The sequence below is a fragment of the Eucalyptus grandis genome, chromosome 7, assembly GCF_016545825.1.
Source record: "Eucalyptus grandis isolate ANBG69807.140 chromosome 7, ASM1654582v1, whole genome shotgun sequence".
Lineage (NCBI taxonomy): Eukaryota > Viridiplantae > Streptophyta > Magnoliopsida > Myrtales > Myrtaceae > Eucalyptus > Eucalyptus grandis.
In genome coordinates this window covers 28849012-28866761 of record NC_052618.1, presented here as the reverse complement: position 1 = coordinate 28866761, position 17750 = coordinate 28849012, and the positions used below count along the sequence as shown (strand labels likewise).

Below are 17750 nucleotides of genomic sequence, written 5' to 3'. Positions count from 1 at the left end.
AAGAGAGACAAGTTGGGAGAGAAAGCTGAACCGGGATCTTTGTTGGCTACGGTTTAGTATCAAAAGCTTACAGGATCTATCAACCACGGACGGGGAAGGTGATCACTAGCGGGGATGTTCGGTTCCTAGAAGATGAGAAATGGGATTGGACAAATGAGCCATGTGGCAAACACAAAGAGGTCTCATTGGAACCCGACGAACCGGGTGGATGATGTTCCGGTTAGAGGTACCGGATCTTTGGCGATATATATCAAAGGTGTAGTGTGGCTGTTTTGGAACCTGCAGGTTATGAGGAAGCTAAAAGCGATCAGAGGTGGATGAATGCAATGAAGGAAGAGTTGGCTATGATAGAAAAGAACCAGACATGGGAGATAGTGGAGAGGCCTCAAGATAGGAAGGTGATTGGAGTAAAATGGGTTTTCAAGACCAAATTTAATCTGATGGCTCGATGTGAATAAGCATAAGGCCAGGTTGGTGGTGAAGGGATATGCACAGATTTGGGGAGTTGATTTCTCAGAAACCTTTGCTCCTGTGGCAAGACTTGATACAATTAGAATGATTCTTGCTTTGGCAGCTCAACAAGGATGGAAGGTATATCAGTTAGATGTGAAATCTCCATTTTTGAATGGAGTGTTGCGGAGGAGATTTATGTTGAGCAACCGAAGGCTTTGTCACACCGGCCGGGGAGGAGAAAGTTTATTTGTTGAGAAAGGCTCTTTATGGCTTGAGGCAAGCTCCTAGAGCATGGTACGGTAAGATGGATGAGCACTTGTTGGGTCTAGGTTTCAAGAAAAGCCTCGGTGAATCCACTCTATATGTTAAGAAGTTAGTATCTGACTTAGTGGTGGTGTCTCTTTATGTGGATGATATGCTGGTGACAGGGAGTAATAGTGCTCAGATTACTGCATTTAAGCAAGAGATGATGAAGATGTTCGAAATGACTGATCTTGGTGAGATGTCATATTTTCTAGGAATGGAAGTTAAGCAGACTCAGAATGAAGTTTTTATCTGTCAAAAGAAGTATTTGAAGGAGATCCTAAGGAGATTCAACATGGAGGAGTGCAAGAGTGTGAGTACTCCAATGGGTCATAAGGAAAAGCTTCAAAAGGAGGATGGATCAGCACCTACAGATGAAAGAGTTTATAGAAGTTTGATTGGCTGTCTTATGTATCTCACTGCAACTAGGCCAGACATCATGTTTCCTATAAGTGTCTTATCTAGATTTCTCAATTGTGCAAGTGAGTTGCATATGGTAGCTGCAAAGAGGGTATTGAGGTACTTGAGAGGTACTCTTTCATATGGGATTAAGTTTTGTAGAGTTCGGGAGTTTAAGTTGCGGGGTATTCGATAGTGATTGGGCGGGATCAATGGATGATATGAGGAGCACTTCAGGTTATTGCTTTACATTTGGGTCGGCATGTTTTTCTTGGTGTTCAAAGAAGCAAGAAATAGTAGCTCAATCAACTGCAGAAGCTGAGTTCATTGCAGCTACTGCAGCTGTGAATCAAGCATTATGGTTAAAGAAGCTGATGGATGATTTGCATATGCAGCAAGAAGAAGACATAGAAGTGTTTGTGGATAATCAAGCTACTCTAGCCATTTCACAAAATCCGGTATTTCACGGAAGAACAAAGCATTTTAAGGTCAAGTTTTACTTCTTGAGAGAAGTGCAAAAGGCTGAAGAGGTGAAATGGTGTACCGCAATTCAGAAAACCAGATTGCAGATATATTCACGAAGTCATTTCATGTTGGTCGATTTGAACTTCTCGGGGCAAAGCTAGGAGTGTGCAGTACTTGATCCCGGGAGGAGAGTGTTGATGTATCAAGACTGCACGTGATGTTTTTTTCTCTTTTTTTGTTTTGTTTAGTTGTTGGTGTCCTGTTTTTTAGGAGTTGGTTAGTCAATCTTATCTCCTAGGAGCAGTTAGCTGCACATATCTTAGATATTCTGATCTGTTGCTGATTTTGTAGATCAAGCAAGCTGTTAGTTGGCAACGTGGGTTTGTGGTTACGTTCTAGTATGTATTTTGAACATGTTTTTCAGTTTTTTTTTTAACACGACGCTTTGCTTCTGCTGTAAACTTGTTCTCTGCTTCTGCTGTAAAGTCCTTTTCTGTTTTTGCTGTCTACGTGTTCTCTGTTCTTTTCAAGAAAAGAAAACAACACAAACGTGAAGGGGGGGAGACATCCCCAAAATCCCACTGCACATAATTGCGGGATTCACCACTCAACAGACCATGCGATTTCAAGCCACGGTGAAGATATAGCCTCTTGGTGTGCTCATCGACACCAGGAGCACACACACAATTTCCTCAATACCACGACAATATGCAAGTTGGGCTTGACCATAAAGAAAGGACGTAATTTGAGTGTGGTGGTGGCTATAACGGGGAGAAGCTTACAAACATGGGGAGTTTTTTTTTTTTTTTGTCGGTCCTACTCTAATCCTATTCTAGCATTCACTCTCAGATTTTTGTCCCGCCTCCGTGCAAGGCGTGAGAGTCGAAACCCACTCCTGAAATGAAATCATCCCCACCCCAATCCCCCTAAGAATGTGGGGATTTGAACCCCCCACTTCCCCCTTCCAAGTTGAAAGGGTGGCCAGGGCGAATCCCAGTGGTTAAACATGGGAGTTGTAACGTGGTAGAGGTAACCATCCAAGATACCATATATATATATGATTGATTTCCACGTCACTTCTCTTTGTGGATGTGATGCGGTACTTGGGGCATCATGGCTTTGAAATCTTGGCCCGCTTTTATGGATTTCAAGACTATAGAGATGTGTTTCCAATGTCAAGGGAAGAATGCGAAGTTAATTGGGATGGAGTAGGAGGAAGCAAAGGAGATCAAGGCCAAAAACCTAAGCCGACAGATTAGGCAATCTCAGGTGCAGGGTTTTCGCTTTGATGGAGGCTGATTCGGGAGTGGCGGTGCGACAAAAAAATCCGCCGACAAGACTGAACAGGAACTGAGACAGAATTGGGAATGACTTGAGAAGGAGTATCCAATGGTTTTCATGGAACCCAAGGGTCTACCACCGTCACGAACCCAAGATCACCACATTACTATTGCGGAAGGAAAGGGTCCCATCTATGTGCGCTCTTACTGCTACCCGTTTTTTTTTTCCAAAAACAAGAGATCGAAAGATAGGTTGAGGGAATGCTAAGAAGCGGAATAATTCAATCAAGCAACAGCCCGTACTCTTCTCTTGTGATTCTTGTCAAAAAAAAAAAAAGGATGGGACATGGCGTTTTTGCATTAATTACTGCGCCTTGGACAAAGTCATGGCAAAAGACAAGTTCCCGATACCCTTAATTAACGAACTCATCGATGAGTTGTTTAGTGCAGAGATCTCCACAAAGTTGGACTTAAGGTCCAAATATCATCAAATCTGAATGGCCGCCTAAGACATTGCGAAGACAGTATTCCAAATGCATCATGGACATTATGAATACATCATACCATTTGGACTTTCTAATGCTCCATCCACCTTTCAAGCAATAATGAATGGTATTTTTCAACTATACTTACGTCAATTCGTTCTTGTCTTTTTTTACGACATTTTGATCAACAAAAAAGATGCAACGACCCATGCCAAGCATGTGAAAATCATGTTCGATCTACTCAAAAAACATGCGCTGCACATCAAGCACAACAAGTGCGCCTATGGGTAACCTCCAATAAATTATTTAGGCCATGTCATAGACCGAAATGGGGTTAGCATAGAGCAAGACAAGGTTAAGGCTATCCTTGATTGGCCTCGCACGATGAATGTCGAATCAGTCCGCGGATTTTTGGGCCACACCGGCTGTTATTGCAAATTCATTAAAGGATACGGGTAAATTGCAGTGGCTCTTAGGGCCTTGCTAAAAAATGATGCTTTCAAGTGGGGGGATGTTGCTAATCAAGCCTTTGAAAATCTATAATTTGCTATGATCCAAGCACCGATTCTCAGTCTTTCCGAACAGTTTGTGGTTGAATGCGACAAATCCGGGGCTGGTACAGGAGCGGTATTGATGCAACAGCGGCGTCCCTGAGCGTACTTTGGCAAGGCATGATCCGGCCCAAAACTTGAAAAATCCACTTAGGAAAAAAGAAATCATGGCTCTCGCAGTGCAAAAATGGCTAGAATATATTTTGGGAAGACAATTCACAGCGCCTGCCGACCACTGTAGTCTCAAATATCTTTGGGAGCAACTGATTAACATGGATGAGCAACAAAGATGGCTTGTAAAGTTGATGGGGTGCGACTTTCTCATTGAATATAAAATGGGAAAGGAGAATGGTGTGGCCAATGCCTTATCTTGCAAAACCGAGTAAGTCTATCCACTATCTCTTAGCCAATTCCGCAATGGCTAGACACAATTAAAGAGGAGAATGGACGGCTGGCCGAGTTATAGCGGCTGCACGAGCTGTTCAATCAGGGAAAATAATCGGTCCATGGAAAAATAATAATGACAGTGTGCTATTCCACAAGGACCAAATTTATATCGGACAAGACTCGGAATTAATTTCCATCATCATCAAAGAGAGACATGACATCGAGCATGAGGGATTCCACAAAACCCTCCAATATTTCAAGTCAAATTTCTTTTAGAAAGGCATGAGAGCAACGTTGCGGGAATGCATCCGAAATAGTAAAGTTTGCCAATAAAATAAAGCAGAGCATTACAAGCCAGCGGGATTGGTCTACCCATTACTGATTCCGAAGCAAATTTGGGAGAACATTTCAATGGACTTCATTGAGGGATTACCGGCTTCTAACGGTAAGATTGTTATATTCGTCGTCGTTGATCGTTTATCAAAGATGGCCAAATTCATCGCACTTAGCCAACCCTACACGGTCCTAATGGTGGCAAAGGCATTTGTTCAAAATATCTTTTGGCTCCATGCAATGCCTAAATCCATTGTTTGTGACTAGGACCCCACTTTCACAAGTGCCTTTTGGCGAGAATTATTCGAACTACAGGGGACTAAATTCAACATGAGTTTGCCTACCACCCACAAACGAATGGACAAATTGAAGCAGTTAATCGGGTCCTTGAAATGTATTTGAGATGCTTTTCCAGAGATCGTCCGAAATGTTGGATACAATGGTTGCCATGGGCAGAGTTTTACTATAACACTAGTACCCCCACCACCACTCCTAAAACTCTGTTGAAATTGGTGTATGGGAGGCCCGTACCAAACCTCCTTACCTACGTGCCCCAGACGGCACAAAGTAGGGGTGTGCAACCGGACCCGGTTTACCCAGTTCCCAGTTTAGCCCAACCGGAAAACAAGGTCGGGAACCGGTTCCGGTTGAAACCGGTCCGAGAACCGGTTCCAGTTGAAACTGGTCCGAGAACCGGTTCCCAAAATTCAAACCCTGTTTGAACCTGTCCGGGAACCGGTTCCGAGTGATTACCCACCTGGGAACCGGATTGACCGGACTGGTTTGGGAACCGGTTTAAGAACCGGTTTTTAAGGCAGCCCAAAAAGACTAAAACCCTAATTTGTTTCTATCTTTATTCTTTACTTCTCAGGCTCTCACACCTGCAAACTTCCCCGAGCTCGCAACCTTCGCTGATCCTGGTTCCATCCGAGCTTTGACGCTACTTCCGCTCACCCATCATCGCCTTCCTCCCGTGACACCCACAGCCCGTGAGATCCCGACGTTGCCACTCCACCTCTCCCTGCTCCGCGCCCCCCCCGAATCGCGACGCCGCCTCTGTCAACCCGGTTACTAGCTGCTCGCTAGCCTTGCTCCGAGCTCCCCTCCCGAGCTCTGCTGCCAAATCCAACTCCCCGTCGTGATGATCATTTGAAATGGATGACAATTCTAGTTCATTGTGATTTTTGACACGGGGAGTTCAAATCTTTGGGTACCCTCATCAAAGTGTTACCTTTCAGTTAGTCTTTGTAGTATTCTGTCCCCAATTGGTACCATCTAAACTTGGTTCAACGGAGGAAATTTTTTGCGACATTGACTAAAGATTTCGCCTTCTGGTTCAGGTTGCTTGCTATTTTCACTCAAAGTTCAAGTCTAGTGATTCAAGTACCTACAAAAAGAACGGTATGGAAAGTTGCTCCTGTTCTAACTAACAGTGTTTTAACAACATTTTTTGTCATCTCTTCCTCCTGCAAATCTTTATCTTGCCATGCAGTTGCACTATTTTTATTGTATTTGACTGTGGTGGAAACCTGGGCACTACTTGCATTCAAAGACCGTATACTGATTAGAAGTTCTAATTAGATTTTTTTATCTTGTTTTGACAGGGTGAAAGTTTAAGATTTGAAAACTTCCTAAAGAAATTATCTAACGTCGCACTTGACAATATAAAGCAAGGATCATAAACAATTCTACGGTCATATCACTCTCCTCTTTGACTGTGGAGATTAACCATGTCTTTATTCTTTTTTCTTCTTTGGATTCAGGGAAGTCTGCTGAAATCCATTATGGCACTGGAGCCATTTCGGGCTTTTTTAGCCAAGACCATGTCAAAGTTGGTGATCTTGTTGTTAAGGATCAGGTATGAACACTTATGATTTATATAATTGTTGCTCCACAAGACAACAGACTTACTTGGGCAGTTACATTGGTTTTCAGGAATTTATTGAAGCTACCAGGGAGCCAAGCATCACATTCTTGGCTGCAAAGTTTGATGGTATACTTGGACTTGGATTTAAAGAGATCTCAGTAGGTGACGCTACTCCTGTGTGGTAAGTCAGTGCATGCCCACAACTAACTGTTAGATGCCTTTCAGCACCTTCAGGAGTGTATATACAAACCAATGTGTTATCATTTGAAATTATTCCTTTCCTTTGTACCTTTATTGAATCTCTAAATTAAAGGATATGTGCAGGTATAATATGGTCAATCAAGGGCTTATCAAGGAGCCAGTATTTTCATTTTGGTTAAATCGCAACACTGAAAGGGAAGAAGGAGGTGAAATTGTGTTTGGTGGGGCTGATTCTAGTCACTATAAGCCATAAGGGAGAGCATACATTTGTTCCTGTGACTCAGAAAGGCTACTGGCAGATTGGCTACCAAGACCTAATAGGTTTTTTGTCCATACTTCGGGCATTGCATTTAAGTGTCTGTTTAATTGGTTCTTTTTTCAATTGACAGTTTAAGATGGCCGATGTCCTCATTGGAAATGAAACTACTTGTAAGTGTTTATACATATTGTTATTATGCGTTTCTGGATCAATGATCATTATTTTCCTCCTCCTTATGGCATTAAGTGATTACCAAACTCTCTTTTTAGGATTTTGTGCTAGTGGTTGTTCGAATTTATATTTGTGAATAAACTTGATTAGTTTAGTGTTTGAAAGGGATGAAAATTGAAATAGGTAGTCAATTGTTATTTCTTGTTTTACTGGTTTCACTTTTCTACTTTTATATATGAGGGAAAAACTTATTTAGTTCTATAATGTGAGAGGAATACAATTAGGAACTCATCTTTCATTTCTGTATTCACTAGCTTCTTTATTTGAGATAATTATGCAGAAATTTTCCAAGACCTTTGAATGATACATGGCTTAAATTAACTTTTGTTGATTGAACATGATACCGGCAAATGGGTTTCATCATCGTTCTATTGCCGTAAAATCTCCTTGGACCATGCTAATCCGTTGTGGAAAGTGAACTACTAAGGTGATGATAAGGCGGGCACCTTTAGATATTCTCATTCGGTGGGCAATGGTTATTATAATCAATAGTTTTTTATTTATATAATATATGATTACTTGGTGTTGCGCTGGATCTGGTTGACAATTCTTCATTTCAGGGTTGTCTTTTGTCTTGTCACCTTAGATGCTTCCACTTGGAACCATCATGTAAGTAAGACTCACCCTTTAAATTTGAGGATAACAATATGGGAGGTCGAGAGGGAAAGGTTGGCTAAAATTGGGGACTGTTTATCAAAGTGTGGATGTGCTTATGCCGATTGAGATGGTAAACGTTTTATCTTACGGATGAGTCTTGTACAACAATTTTTATGCAAAATAGGTTCCAATATAAACGGGGTTAACCTTGTTCTTGGACTGAAAAAACAGGTGGTCGGGAACGAGTCCAATGCAAACAAGGTTAGGTACGGGGTCCCAAAAGAGAACCGGTTATAACGGGGTCGGAGTATGGGTCCAGTCCAGACCCTACCCACCCTGGACCCGATCACCCCTAGCACAAAGCACTACCGTCACTAGTGATTTGGAAGCCGGTGACCAACTGCTCACGGACCTTGGGCAGCAGATTGCGGACACACAAGCACGGATGAAAGTCCAATACGACCATGGACACTACAAGTTGGAATTCCAGATCGGGAATAAGGTTTTCGTTTGCTTGCAACCTTATCGCCAAATGACAGCTTGAATCGGTAAACGTCATATGCTATCTACTCGGTTTTATGGTCCGTTTGAAGTCATTTGTCCCATTGGCTTGGTTACATACCGCCTCAAGCTTCCTTCAAACGCCTGAATCCATTCTGTTTTTCATGTCTCCGCATTAAAGCCTCGCCTTGGAGCACATGACAAGCTCAGAGCTACCAAACATGGAGGCCGAAGATGGACTACTACAAGTTGAGCCTGAGTTCGTGCTTGCCAATAGAATCCACCGAGGCCGAAAAGAAGTTCGCATTCAATGGAAGGGATTGGACGAAGCTAATGCCACATGGGAAGACTGACACAATCTCGGGCCAATTCCCGCACCTTTTTGTCCTTGAGGACAAGGACAATTTTGGCAGGGGGAAGATGTCACGGTCAAGATATATATTCAAAGTGGAAAGCAAGAATCTACGACAGAGAATGAAGATTTTCAGGCCAAAATTGAAGAGAGGATGATTTCTCGGGATGGAAGCAAAAATCAAGGAAAGCGTAAATTCTAGGACAGAGAATGAAGATTTTTAGACCAAAATTGAAGGGAGGATGATTTTTCGCGGCGGGAGCAAGAATTAAGGGAAGCTTAAAATGGAAGAGAATTAGTACTTAATCAATTATCATTATAACTGGATCAATTTGCATTATTAGTATTTCCATTTCCTTTTATAATAAAATTCATTGATTGTATGAAAACTATAAATTATACCTCCTATGAGGAATTATGCATTCAAGAAATGAAACAAAATCGAAGCATTTGAAATTATGCTTAAATCTTTGGTGGAAACATCCCTAGATGTTTCAAAATTACAAGTCCACGTAGGCGAAGAAACCGCGTTAGGAATTCCATTCTTAGTAATGCAACTCCCATGCCCGACGCTAGATAGGCTAGGGTTTGTAACTATTTCATAAGTAATATCTAAGCCATTCCTAGTAATGTAACTCCCATGCCCGATGCTAGATAGGCTAGGGTTTGTAACTATTTCACATTCGGGAAGGTCATGACACTACAAACTTGGTGCAATAAAATCAAAACTGAATTGTTTGGGTCAAGTGGATTCTTCTACTAAAAAACCCAGCACCATTTATGCGCCCTTATTGAAGTCTCATATTGACTGGATGTATGGGAAAGGCTCGATTGAGTGATTTATAGGGCAAATACACAACCCAAATGATCACAATCTTATATGATCACCATCTGCTCAATTGGCTCATCCAAAAAAGGAGTACTTATAGTGACAGCATAAGGTGATAGTGGATCGAAATGGTGGTAGATCCTACTTGATATTAATGTGTTGAGATTCGCTTTAAAAATTTAAAAATTTAAAAATTGTCCAAGTTGGCACTGGTCACACTACATAGGATGGCCGAGGTTGACTGGGCCATCATGTTAGCAATGTTCAATCAAAAATAGCCAAAATGACTAAATTGACAATTTGTTAAAAAATTTAAAACTAGATTGACAAGTCGTTAAAGTGTTTATAAGTAATTTAACACAATTAAAACATTTAAAACTAAATTGGTAAGTTGTCAAAAGACTTAAGATTAAATTGTTGGTCATTACCATACAATAAATTTATAACTTTTTGAACAATTTTCTCGAAAATTAACAAAAATAAACCGAAATCCGGATGAATGCACTGGGCACGATGCAATTGGGCCTAGGCCCATGGGCCTCTAGCCCTTCCGATTAGGCAAATTTTATCTGCTCCCTCTTCATCATCTTTCCGATTGGCCATGGTCATCCCTTCCTCATCCGGCCGCCGCGCGTACCGGAAGCTCGAAACGACATGCTCCTGGGCGCCACGGCCACTGAGCCCTCTCTCCCTCCACTCCCCACCGCCGCCGGCACCGCCGCCGCCGTCCTTCCGGCGAGCTCGGGTTCATCCATGCGCGGTTCCCTCTCTCTCCTCCGCTCCCTCTCCCTCTCCCTGCACCACCGTGGCGGCGGCGGCGGCGGGGGCCGCAACGCTCTGTTTCTCCTCAGCAACCCGCAGCGGCTCTCTTTCGCCGCCCTCCGCCTTCCTTTCTCCCGGCCCCCCCTCCTGGTCTCGCCCCGCGCCTCCCCCGCTTCGCTGAGTAGTTCCGTCGAGCAGGTGGTGGACGGGCCGGATTCGGACGAGAACTGGGATTTCACGAGCAGGGGTGGTGACTCCGATGGGTTCAGCTTCGATGTGGGGTCCGTGGGGAGCGACATGAGGCAACTGGGGTCGCCGCCCCCGCGGTGGAGGTTAGGGAGCTGGAGGAGGTACCGGAGCAGTGGCGGCGGGCGAAGCTGGCGTGGCTGTGCAAGGAGTTGCCGGCGCAGAAGGGCGGGACTCTGGTGAGGATTCTGAACGCGCAGAGGAAGTGGATGAGGCAGGAGGATGCCACCTATGTGGCTGTTCACTGTATGAGGATCCGGGAGAACGAGACCGCCTTCAAGGTATGTGGGTTTGATTGTTGAATTTTCACCTGTTTCTGGGCATATTAGTTTATTTTCTAACAATTAGGATTTCTGCCTCCTCAATTTGTTGCAAAAGTTATGTTCATGACTTTGAAGTATATTATTACATTGTAGGTGTACAAGTGGATGATGCAGCAACATTGGTATAAATTTGATTTCGCGCTTGCGACGAAGCTTGCTGATTACTTGGGTAAGAACCGGAAATTCGCCAAGTGTAGGGAGATATTCGATGACATAATAAACCAGGGACGGGTTCCAAGTGAATCTACTTTCCACGTTCTCATAGTTGCATATCTGAGTGCACCCATCCAAGGTTGCCTCGAGGAAGCATGTAGCATTTACAATCGCATGATCCAGTTAGGAGGGTATCGGCCTCAACTTAGTTTGCACAACTCTCTATTCAGAGCTCTGGTGAGCGGCTCAGGAGCCTTGTCAAAGCATCATCTCAAGCAAGCAGAGTTTATATTCCATAATTTGGTGACATCTAGGCTTGAAATACACAAGGATATTTACGGGGGTCTCATATGGCTGCATAGCTATCAGGACACTATAGATGGAGAGCGGATCGCTGAACTTAGAAAGGAGATGCAAGAATCTGGAATTGAAGAGACTCGAGAGGTGCTTTTGTCTGTACTGAGGGCTTGCTCTAAGGAGGGGAATTTGGATGACGCTGAAAGGGTTTGGCTCAAACTTCAGCATTTGGGTGATAAGCTTCCTTCTCTGGCTTATGTTTACAAAATGGAAGTCTATGCGAAGGTTGCAGAGCACACGAAGTCATTGAAATTATTCAGGGAGATGCAGGAGCATTTGGGTTCGGCTACCGTGGCAGCGTACCATAAAATTATAGATGTGATTTGTAAAGCTCAAGATGTGGAATTGGCAGAATCTCTCATGAAAGAGTTCAAGAATAGTGGTCTAAAGCCCCTCAGTCCTTCTTTTATTGACATGATGAATATGTATTTCAACTTAGGCCTGCACGATAAACTAGCGTCAGCTTTCTCCCAGTGTGTAGAGAAGTGTCAGCCAAATCGTGTAATATATGGCATTTACTTGGATTCTTTGGTGAGGATTGGTGACATTAGCAAAGCCGAGGAGATTTTTAGTGAAATGCATAGTAGCGGAGCTATTGGCATCAGTGGACGTAATTGCAACTCCATTTTAGGTGGTTATTTGTCCACTGGGGACCATGTGAAGGCAGAAAAAGTATACCATCTAATGTGTCAGAAAAAGTATGAAATTGTACCGGCCTCAATGGAAAAGCTTGACCCTATCCTTAGTTTGAGAGGAAAAGCAGTTAAGAAGCCAGTGAGCCTCAAGCTGACCAAAGAGCAAAGGGAAATTTTAGTGGGTATGCTCTTAGGTGGTTTACAAATAGATTCTGATGAACAGAGAAAAAACCACATGATCAAGTTCAAGTTCAATGAGAATTCTGGGATGCATTCTGCTCTGAAGAGACATATCTACGAGCATTACCATGAGTGGCTACATCCTTCTTGCAAGTTAGATGATAATTCCAATGAAATACCAAATAGCTTCTCCACGATTCGTCATTCATATTTTGGTTTCTATGCAGATCAGTTTTGGCCCGGAGGGAAACCGGTGATTCCAAAGTTAATACATCGGTGGTTGTCACCATGTGCCCTAGCGTACTGGTACATGTATGGGGGCTACAGGATGTCATCAGGAGATATATTGCTTAAACTTAGAGGAAGTCAAGAAGGAGTTGAGAGAGTTGTTAAGGCGTTAAAAGCAAAGTCCTTGGATTGCAGGGTAAAGAGGAAAGGACAGGTGTATTGGATAGGTCTACTAGGAAGCAATTCTACGTGGTTTTGGAAATTGATCGAACCTTATGTACTGGACTTGAATTTTGCTCAAGAGGATGATGGAGAAATCCTCAGCTTCAACAGTGGTTCTGACTCTGATAAGAATTCTGATAACAGTGAAGAGGATAGGTAGTGGAGAGGTAAACCTGAAGTTTGTTTTTGTATCCTGATATCATTGCATTGACTTCACTGTGAGAAATTCCCACCCTCCACCATAACACTGCAATTTGTGATGAAATCTAGGATATCATGCCCACCTTTATGCCATTTTGAGTTCATCTGAAGCTATATATGTAAATATAAAATGTAGAGCATGTTTTTACAGAGCGAAAGCTTCTTTTCTTTCAATTCATGTTCATTGTTATGAATGATGCTTTTCATTTCTGTGGGGGACTTATCTGTTATATGGTCAAGAAAGAGTGCCAACTCGGGTGGCTGGAAGTGGCTTAGTTTGCTTCATCTTGTGGATTGTGAATTAATGTAACATGGAGGTTGAGGCTGATGGAAAAACATGGCCCTCTCGTTCTGCTGAGGAGGAGCCTGCGTAGAAGGAGCAGAAGCTTAGAGTTTTTATGGTCCAACTCTCCGAGAACGAGCTTGTCATCAAAGTGTGGAAAGCTTCTTAAGGTACAAGCACGCATCACTACAAGAAAAAAGGGGTTAACGGGGACTTCCTTTCGGGGATGTGACCTGTCAGTGTCACTCAGCTCCCAAAGTTGGGAACATTTTCCGGGAAACGCCTCTCAATTGATTGCTATAGAGCATGCGATACCAGGAAAAATATTGGTGTTTGGTGTCTCAGACGTGTAGGGATGATGCAGCTAGAGGTGGAATATATGTAGGGATGATGCAGCTAGAGGTGGTAAAATAGGAGAATATTCAGTAGTATCATAGTACAATGTTAGGGATGATGTGGTTCACCTGGTCAAATTCGCTTAAAAATGGACGTGCGGCAAGCGACTTGAAATTAACTAAAAGCAAAGTAAAAGGCAGTGTGGCTGCGAAAGTCGTAAATTGACGGGCCAGCCAAAGACCCATTTGTTTGACTTCAACCCATCTTTTACATTTCGTTGAGACAAAAGCCCCTTCCTTTCGTTTCAGAAGAGCTCCGTTACAGAAGAGCCATGAAAACTTCGACTCCACAGGCTTCATAAGCATCACCATGAAAACTCCATCCCTTAAGGTTTCATCTTTCGTAATTTTACAAAACTTATACCACGTAGGCTCGAGGGCATTTATCCAAATGAGGAAAATTCAGAAAAAGGTTAATAATACTTTTGTAAAGATTGTTATCTTTAAATGATACGCGTCGGTGCAAATATGCTTGCCCAAAATAAAGGGAAAAAATGCTTACGACGTAAGATTATCAGATCAACTTAAGTTCCGATGGTACAGAAATGGATCTTTCGGAAGAGGTTGATTAAGAAAAAGTCCATCGACTCCAAACTAGATGCAATAAGAGGGGCGGCATGAAATGTACTCAATGAAATAAGACAATGACAACTGCCTAATTTGATGAGTGACAAAGTTTTCTAAACTATTGCTAGAGCAAGAACTTCACCGTCTAATACATACTTGGCTGTTGATAAATCCCAGAAGTAAAGCTGCTAGGAAATCCATGTAAAAGAGTGGAGAAACCTATGAGAAGCATCCATCTCTTGGACATAGCCCTTATTTAAGGAGCAATATAGGATGAGTAGCATCAAGGAAAGGAGGTAAGAGACACATGGCTTCATACCACATTATTGCAACTGCACTAATTGCACTTCTTGGTCATGCCACAATACCTTCAACTCCCACTTCAATTATTATAATGAGAGGGAAGACTTCTTGACTCAACTATGCTATGGCCATGGAGCATGGATGGGATACTCACTCATTTGGATTGTGACGCGTGCGTACACAACACGACTCAATTGATACGGACGTGTCATTAGTCAAGCATCGCGCTCAACTTCAGCCTCAAGGCTATAGAATCAGGTTTGAAAAGTATAAGTTCGACAAAAATTAAGTTGCAGACAATCAAAAAATAAGAATATATACATATATCTGGGAGTGGTCAGAATTACAGCAGTAATCCGTCGTGGTGATATGAAGCAATCTTGAGAAGCTTTGGATCTTGAATAATTTGAGGGCCAACATGTCTTTTGTTCTTTTCTAATGCCCTACGCAAGTGATCTAGACTTGTTTGGCTTCTCATGTGTCTTATCGAAACAAATGGCTACACTTTATTTAGAAACTCGAGTTAGTTAAAACATCATCTTTCACTTTTTATTTATTTTTATTTTTAATCGTGTTTCACTTTTTTTATGAGCTAGGGACTCAAGCGCCAAGGTCAATCTACCTGGAAATCCATTAAATACCCTTCGTGCTTATGAATTAGTTAAGTCCAGACCCTCAACCCACGCAAGCAGCCTCGACCCATCATGCTGATGGTGATATTTGAACAAGTAATCTCTGGTTCCTTATCAGGAATTCCTAACTCCTCAACCAATTACATGAACTTTGAGAGCCGTCATATTTCACCTTGAATGAAATATCAGAAAAATAAATCCCTGCTCAGGTAAACATGCTATGAAAAGTTAAAGAGTTAAATATCTATGCTTAATAAGCTTATTCAAAACATTTAAATCCTATTGCAAAACCTTACATGCTTATTAAAAATTGAGCACAATTTTTTTTATCCAGGATTTTGACACATTTTAAGAGATAAACTACTCAAAAAATAATTTTAACATTTTTCAATATTTTTTTTTAAAGTTCAAAATATTTTGAGTTTTTAAAAATATTTTTAAAAATTAATTTTAATCCGTAAACAGGGACCGCGGTCCTAAGGCCGTAGGCCCTCGGTCGGATTGGGCTTAACGAGTGGGCCCAGTCGAGTCCAAAATCAGGCTTCTAGCTAGATCCGGCTCAAGAACAAACCCACCTGAAAAAAAAATAAACCTAAATAAACTAAGCCCAACCCAAAACAAAAAACCTAAACTACAATTAAACAGGCCCAATGCCCTTGCTTTAGCACAGACGCGGCCAGCCCGAAGAAAAAACAAGCCCGGGCTTGTTAGACACGCGAGCCGACTGACCGACCATGGCCTGGCCAACCCAACTCCCTCTTGCGTCCCCTGCTTCACTATGATGGGGCCGATTGGAGCAAGCGGCATCGCCCGCCTTAGTCCCGCCACATGTGTGCCTCGACCGACCTTCCACCACCTAGCCGACCACCCAAGCGGGCGCGACCGGCTTGGGCAGCTTTTTGCTCGAACAAAAACTATATACCTTAAACCGGATACCCTAAGCAACAAAATGGAGAGGGGCCAAGGCGCAATGACACCGTGGAGGGCCGTAAAACTCTAGCCAGGGCCCATTCACCACCAAAGAACGAGACGAATATTGTTTGGGGATGGGACCGGGCCACAAATAGAAAAGGAAATAATGGAACTCACATGGGCATTCTATGGAAAATTTTGAATAAATTAACTTGTATCAAGTTGTGATTAGTAGAGTTTTGGAGAGCTTGTGCTAAGTTTTTGGCCTTTGTGAAGGTTGCAATAGCAGCCCTCGCTAGCCTAGGGTTTGATTAAAAAGGAAAATAAGAAAAAAATTGATATTTTGGAAAATTTTAGAAAATTTTAAATATCTATCTACGATAGCACTGATTGCATCACATAAGACAGACAACAATCAAAATCGGCTAGAATAATTATATTGTCAATTCAAAAGGTTTAGCACTAAATTGGCAAATCATTAAAAGTTTTAGACGAAATTGGCTTAATTGAAAGGATTATGATTGAATTGGAAAACCATAACAAATATGGATTAAATTGGTCAAATTGAATGATTTATAACTAAATTGTTAAAGATATAATATGTTGAGGAATCTTTTAATAATTTTTCAAGTCGCATGTCCTAAACATTTTTCTTTCATTTAAGGCTAGTATCTTTGCACGACAAGTGAAGATACTATTTTTATGTGAGTATATTTGCCTAGGTCAAAGCTACGTTCTCTGCTTGATCTTTTCCTTTTGATGAAAATGAAGTGAGAAAAGATAAAACAGTAATGAAAAAGGAAAAAGAAAGCAAAAGAGTATCCAAAATTTTCTCTCCAAAAACAGTAACGAAATAGATGATGAAATTCTTATACTTCAACAAAGATTTGAAATCTCGTACATACTAGAGGACTTATTTGTTGACGCTATCTTATTAATAATGCTGAGTGGTATTTGATGAGTTGAGTGACACCTCGTTCGATTAATGATGCCGAGTGGTGTTGGTCGCCCTCGGTGGCATGGAATCTTAGGTTATATCTTTCTCTTATTTGTTATTGTTTGTGTGGATGTGACGTCTTTGTAACTCAGCTATTAACATTGATCAATCATTAATCGATTTCTCATGATAAGTGATAATTTGTTTGTCTTGATATATAAATTGCACATTTTATTAAACATTCACGATTTTCTTAAAATACACTTCATATCGGTTATAATGGTGGTTCCGCCTGTCATCAGCTTAGATTAATTTTTGCGGAAAGGGTCGAGAGTATGAGATTATAGTCATGGTCAATTGAGTGCACGACATGTATAGAACGTGGAACAATAGAAAAGTAAAAGGCCAAAAGGCCTATGAAACGAAATGACATAAGGCCCTGTGCATGAAGGCCACAAGGCTCATAACGCATCAGAAGCTCAAAGCCTGAAGTCGTGGGAGAAAGGCCCATAAATTTTTATCTTGCGCACCTTTCAAGCTATTTAGCATGATAAATTCTGCCATAATTTATCCAATCCCGAGATGCATGTCTTATGTGCTTGCTAATTATCGTAGAAGAAATAGTTTTCATACCGAATTCTACAACCCCCGAGTTGAACTTGTGCGCCAGTGGTCCAATGGCACGTTGATTGTAGAATACTACTAGCCATACCTAAGCACAAATAGCAATCTTTGTGAGAGAGAATTCCATTGCATTTTTTGTGGCCGTAGCAAGTATCGGTAAAGACTCGGCGCCTCTCATTAAAGTAATTGTAGTAGCCGGACTTTGGTGTAAGAAGAAGAAGAAGAAGAAGAAGAAGAAGAAGAAGAAGAAGAAGAAGAAGAAGAAGAAGAAGAAGAAGAAGAAGAAGAAGAAGAAGA

General features: G+C 41.9%; 1 protein-coding gene and 1 pseudogene across 1 annotated transcript; both read left to right on the top strand.

Moving 5' to 3' along the window:
• Nucleotides 1-1367: 1367 nt before the first annotated feature.
• On the top strand, nucleotides 1368-8108 carry LOC120296035 (annotated as a pseudogene).
• Nucleotides 8109-10581: 2473 nt separating this feature from the next.
• LOC104429755 (pentatricopeptide repeat-containing protein At2g15820, chloroplastic-like) lies at nucleotides 10582-12978 on the top strand. Its single transcript, XM_039318326.1, has 2 exons — nucleotides 10582-10782; nucleotides 10918-12978. The coding sequence occupies exons 1-2, from the start codon at nucleotides 10711-10713 to the stop codon at nucleotides 12757-12759; spliced, it is 1914 nt and encodes a 637-aa protein (XP_039174260.1). The 5' UTR covers nucleotides 10582-10710; the 3' UTR covers nucleotides 12760-12978.
• The last annotated feature ends 4772 nt before the right edge of the window (nucleotides 12979-17750 follow it).

What these genes read in the sequence shown, in the direction of transcription:
- LOC104429755 (XM_039318326.1), top strand. Translation starts at nt 10,711, where the DNA reads ATGAGGCAGGAGGATGCCACCTATGTGGCTGTTCACTGTATGAGGATC. An exon ending in AGAACGAGACCGCCTTCAAG is followed by an intron (nt 10,783 to 10,917) that starts GTATGTGGGTTT and finishes ATTACATTGTAG; the next exon opens with GTGTACAAGTGGATGATGCA.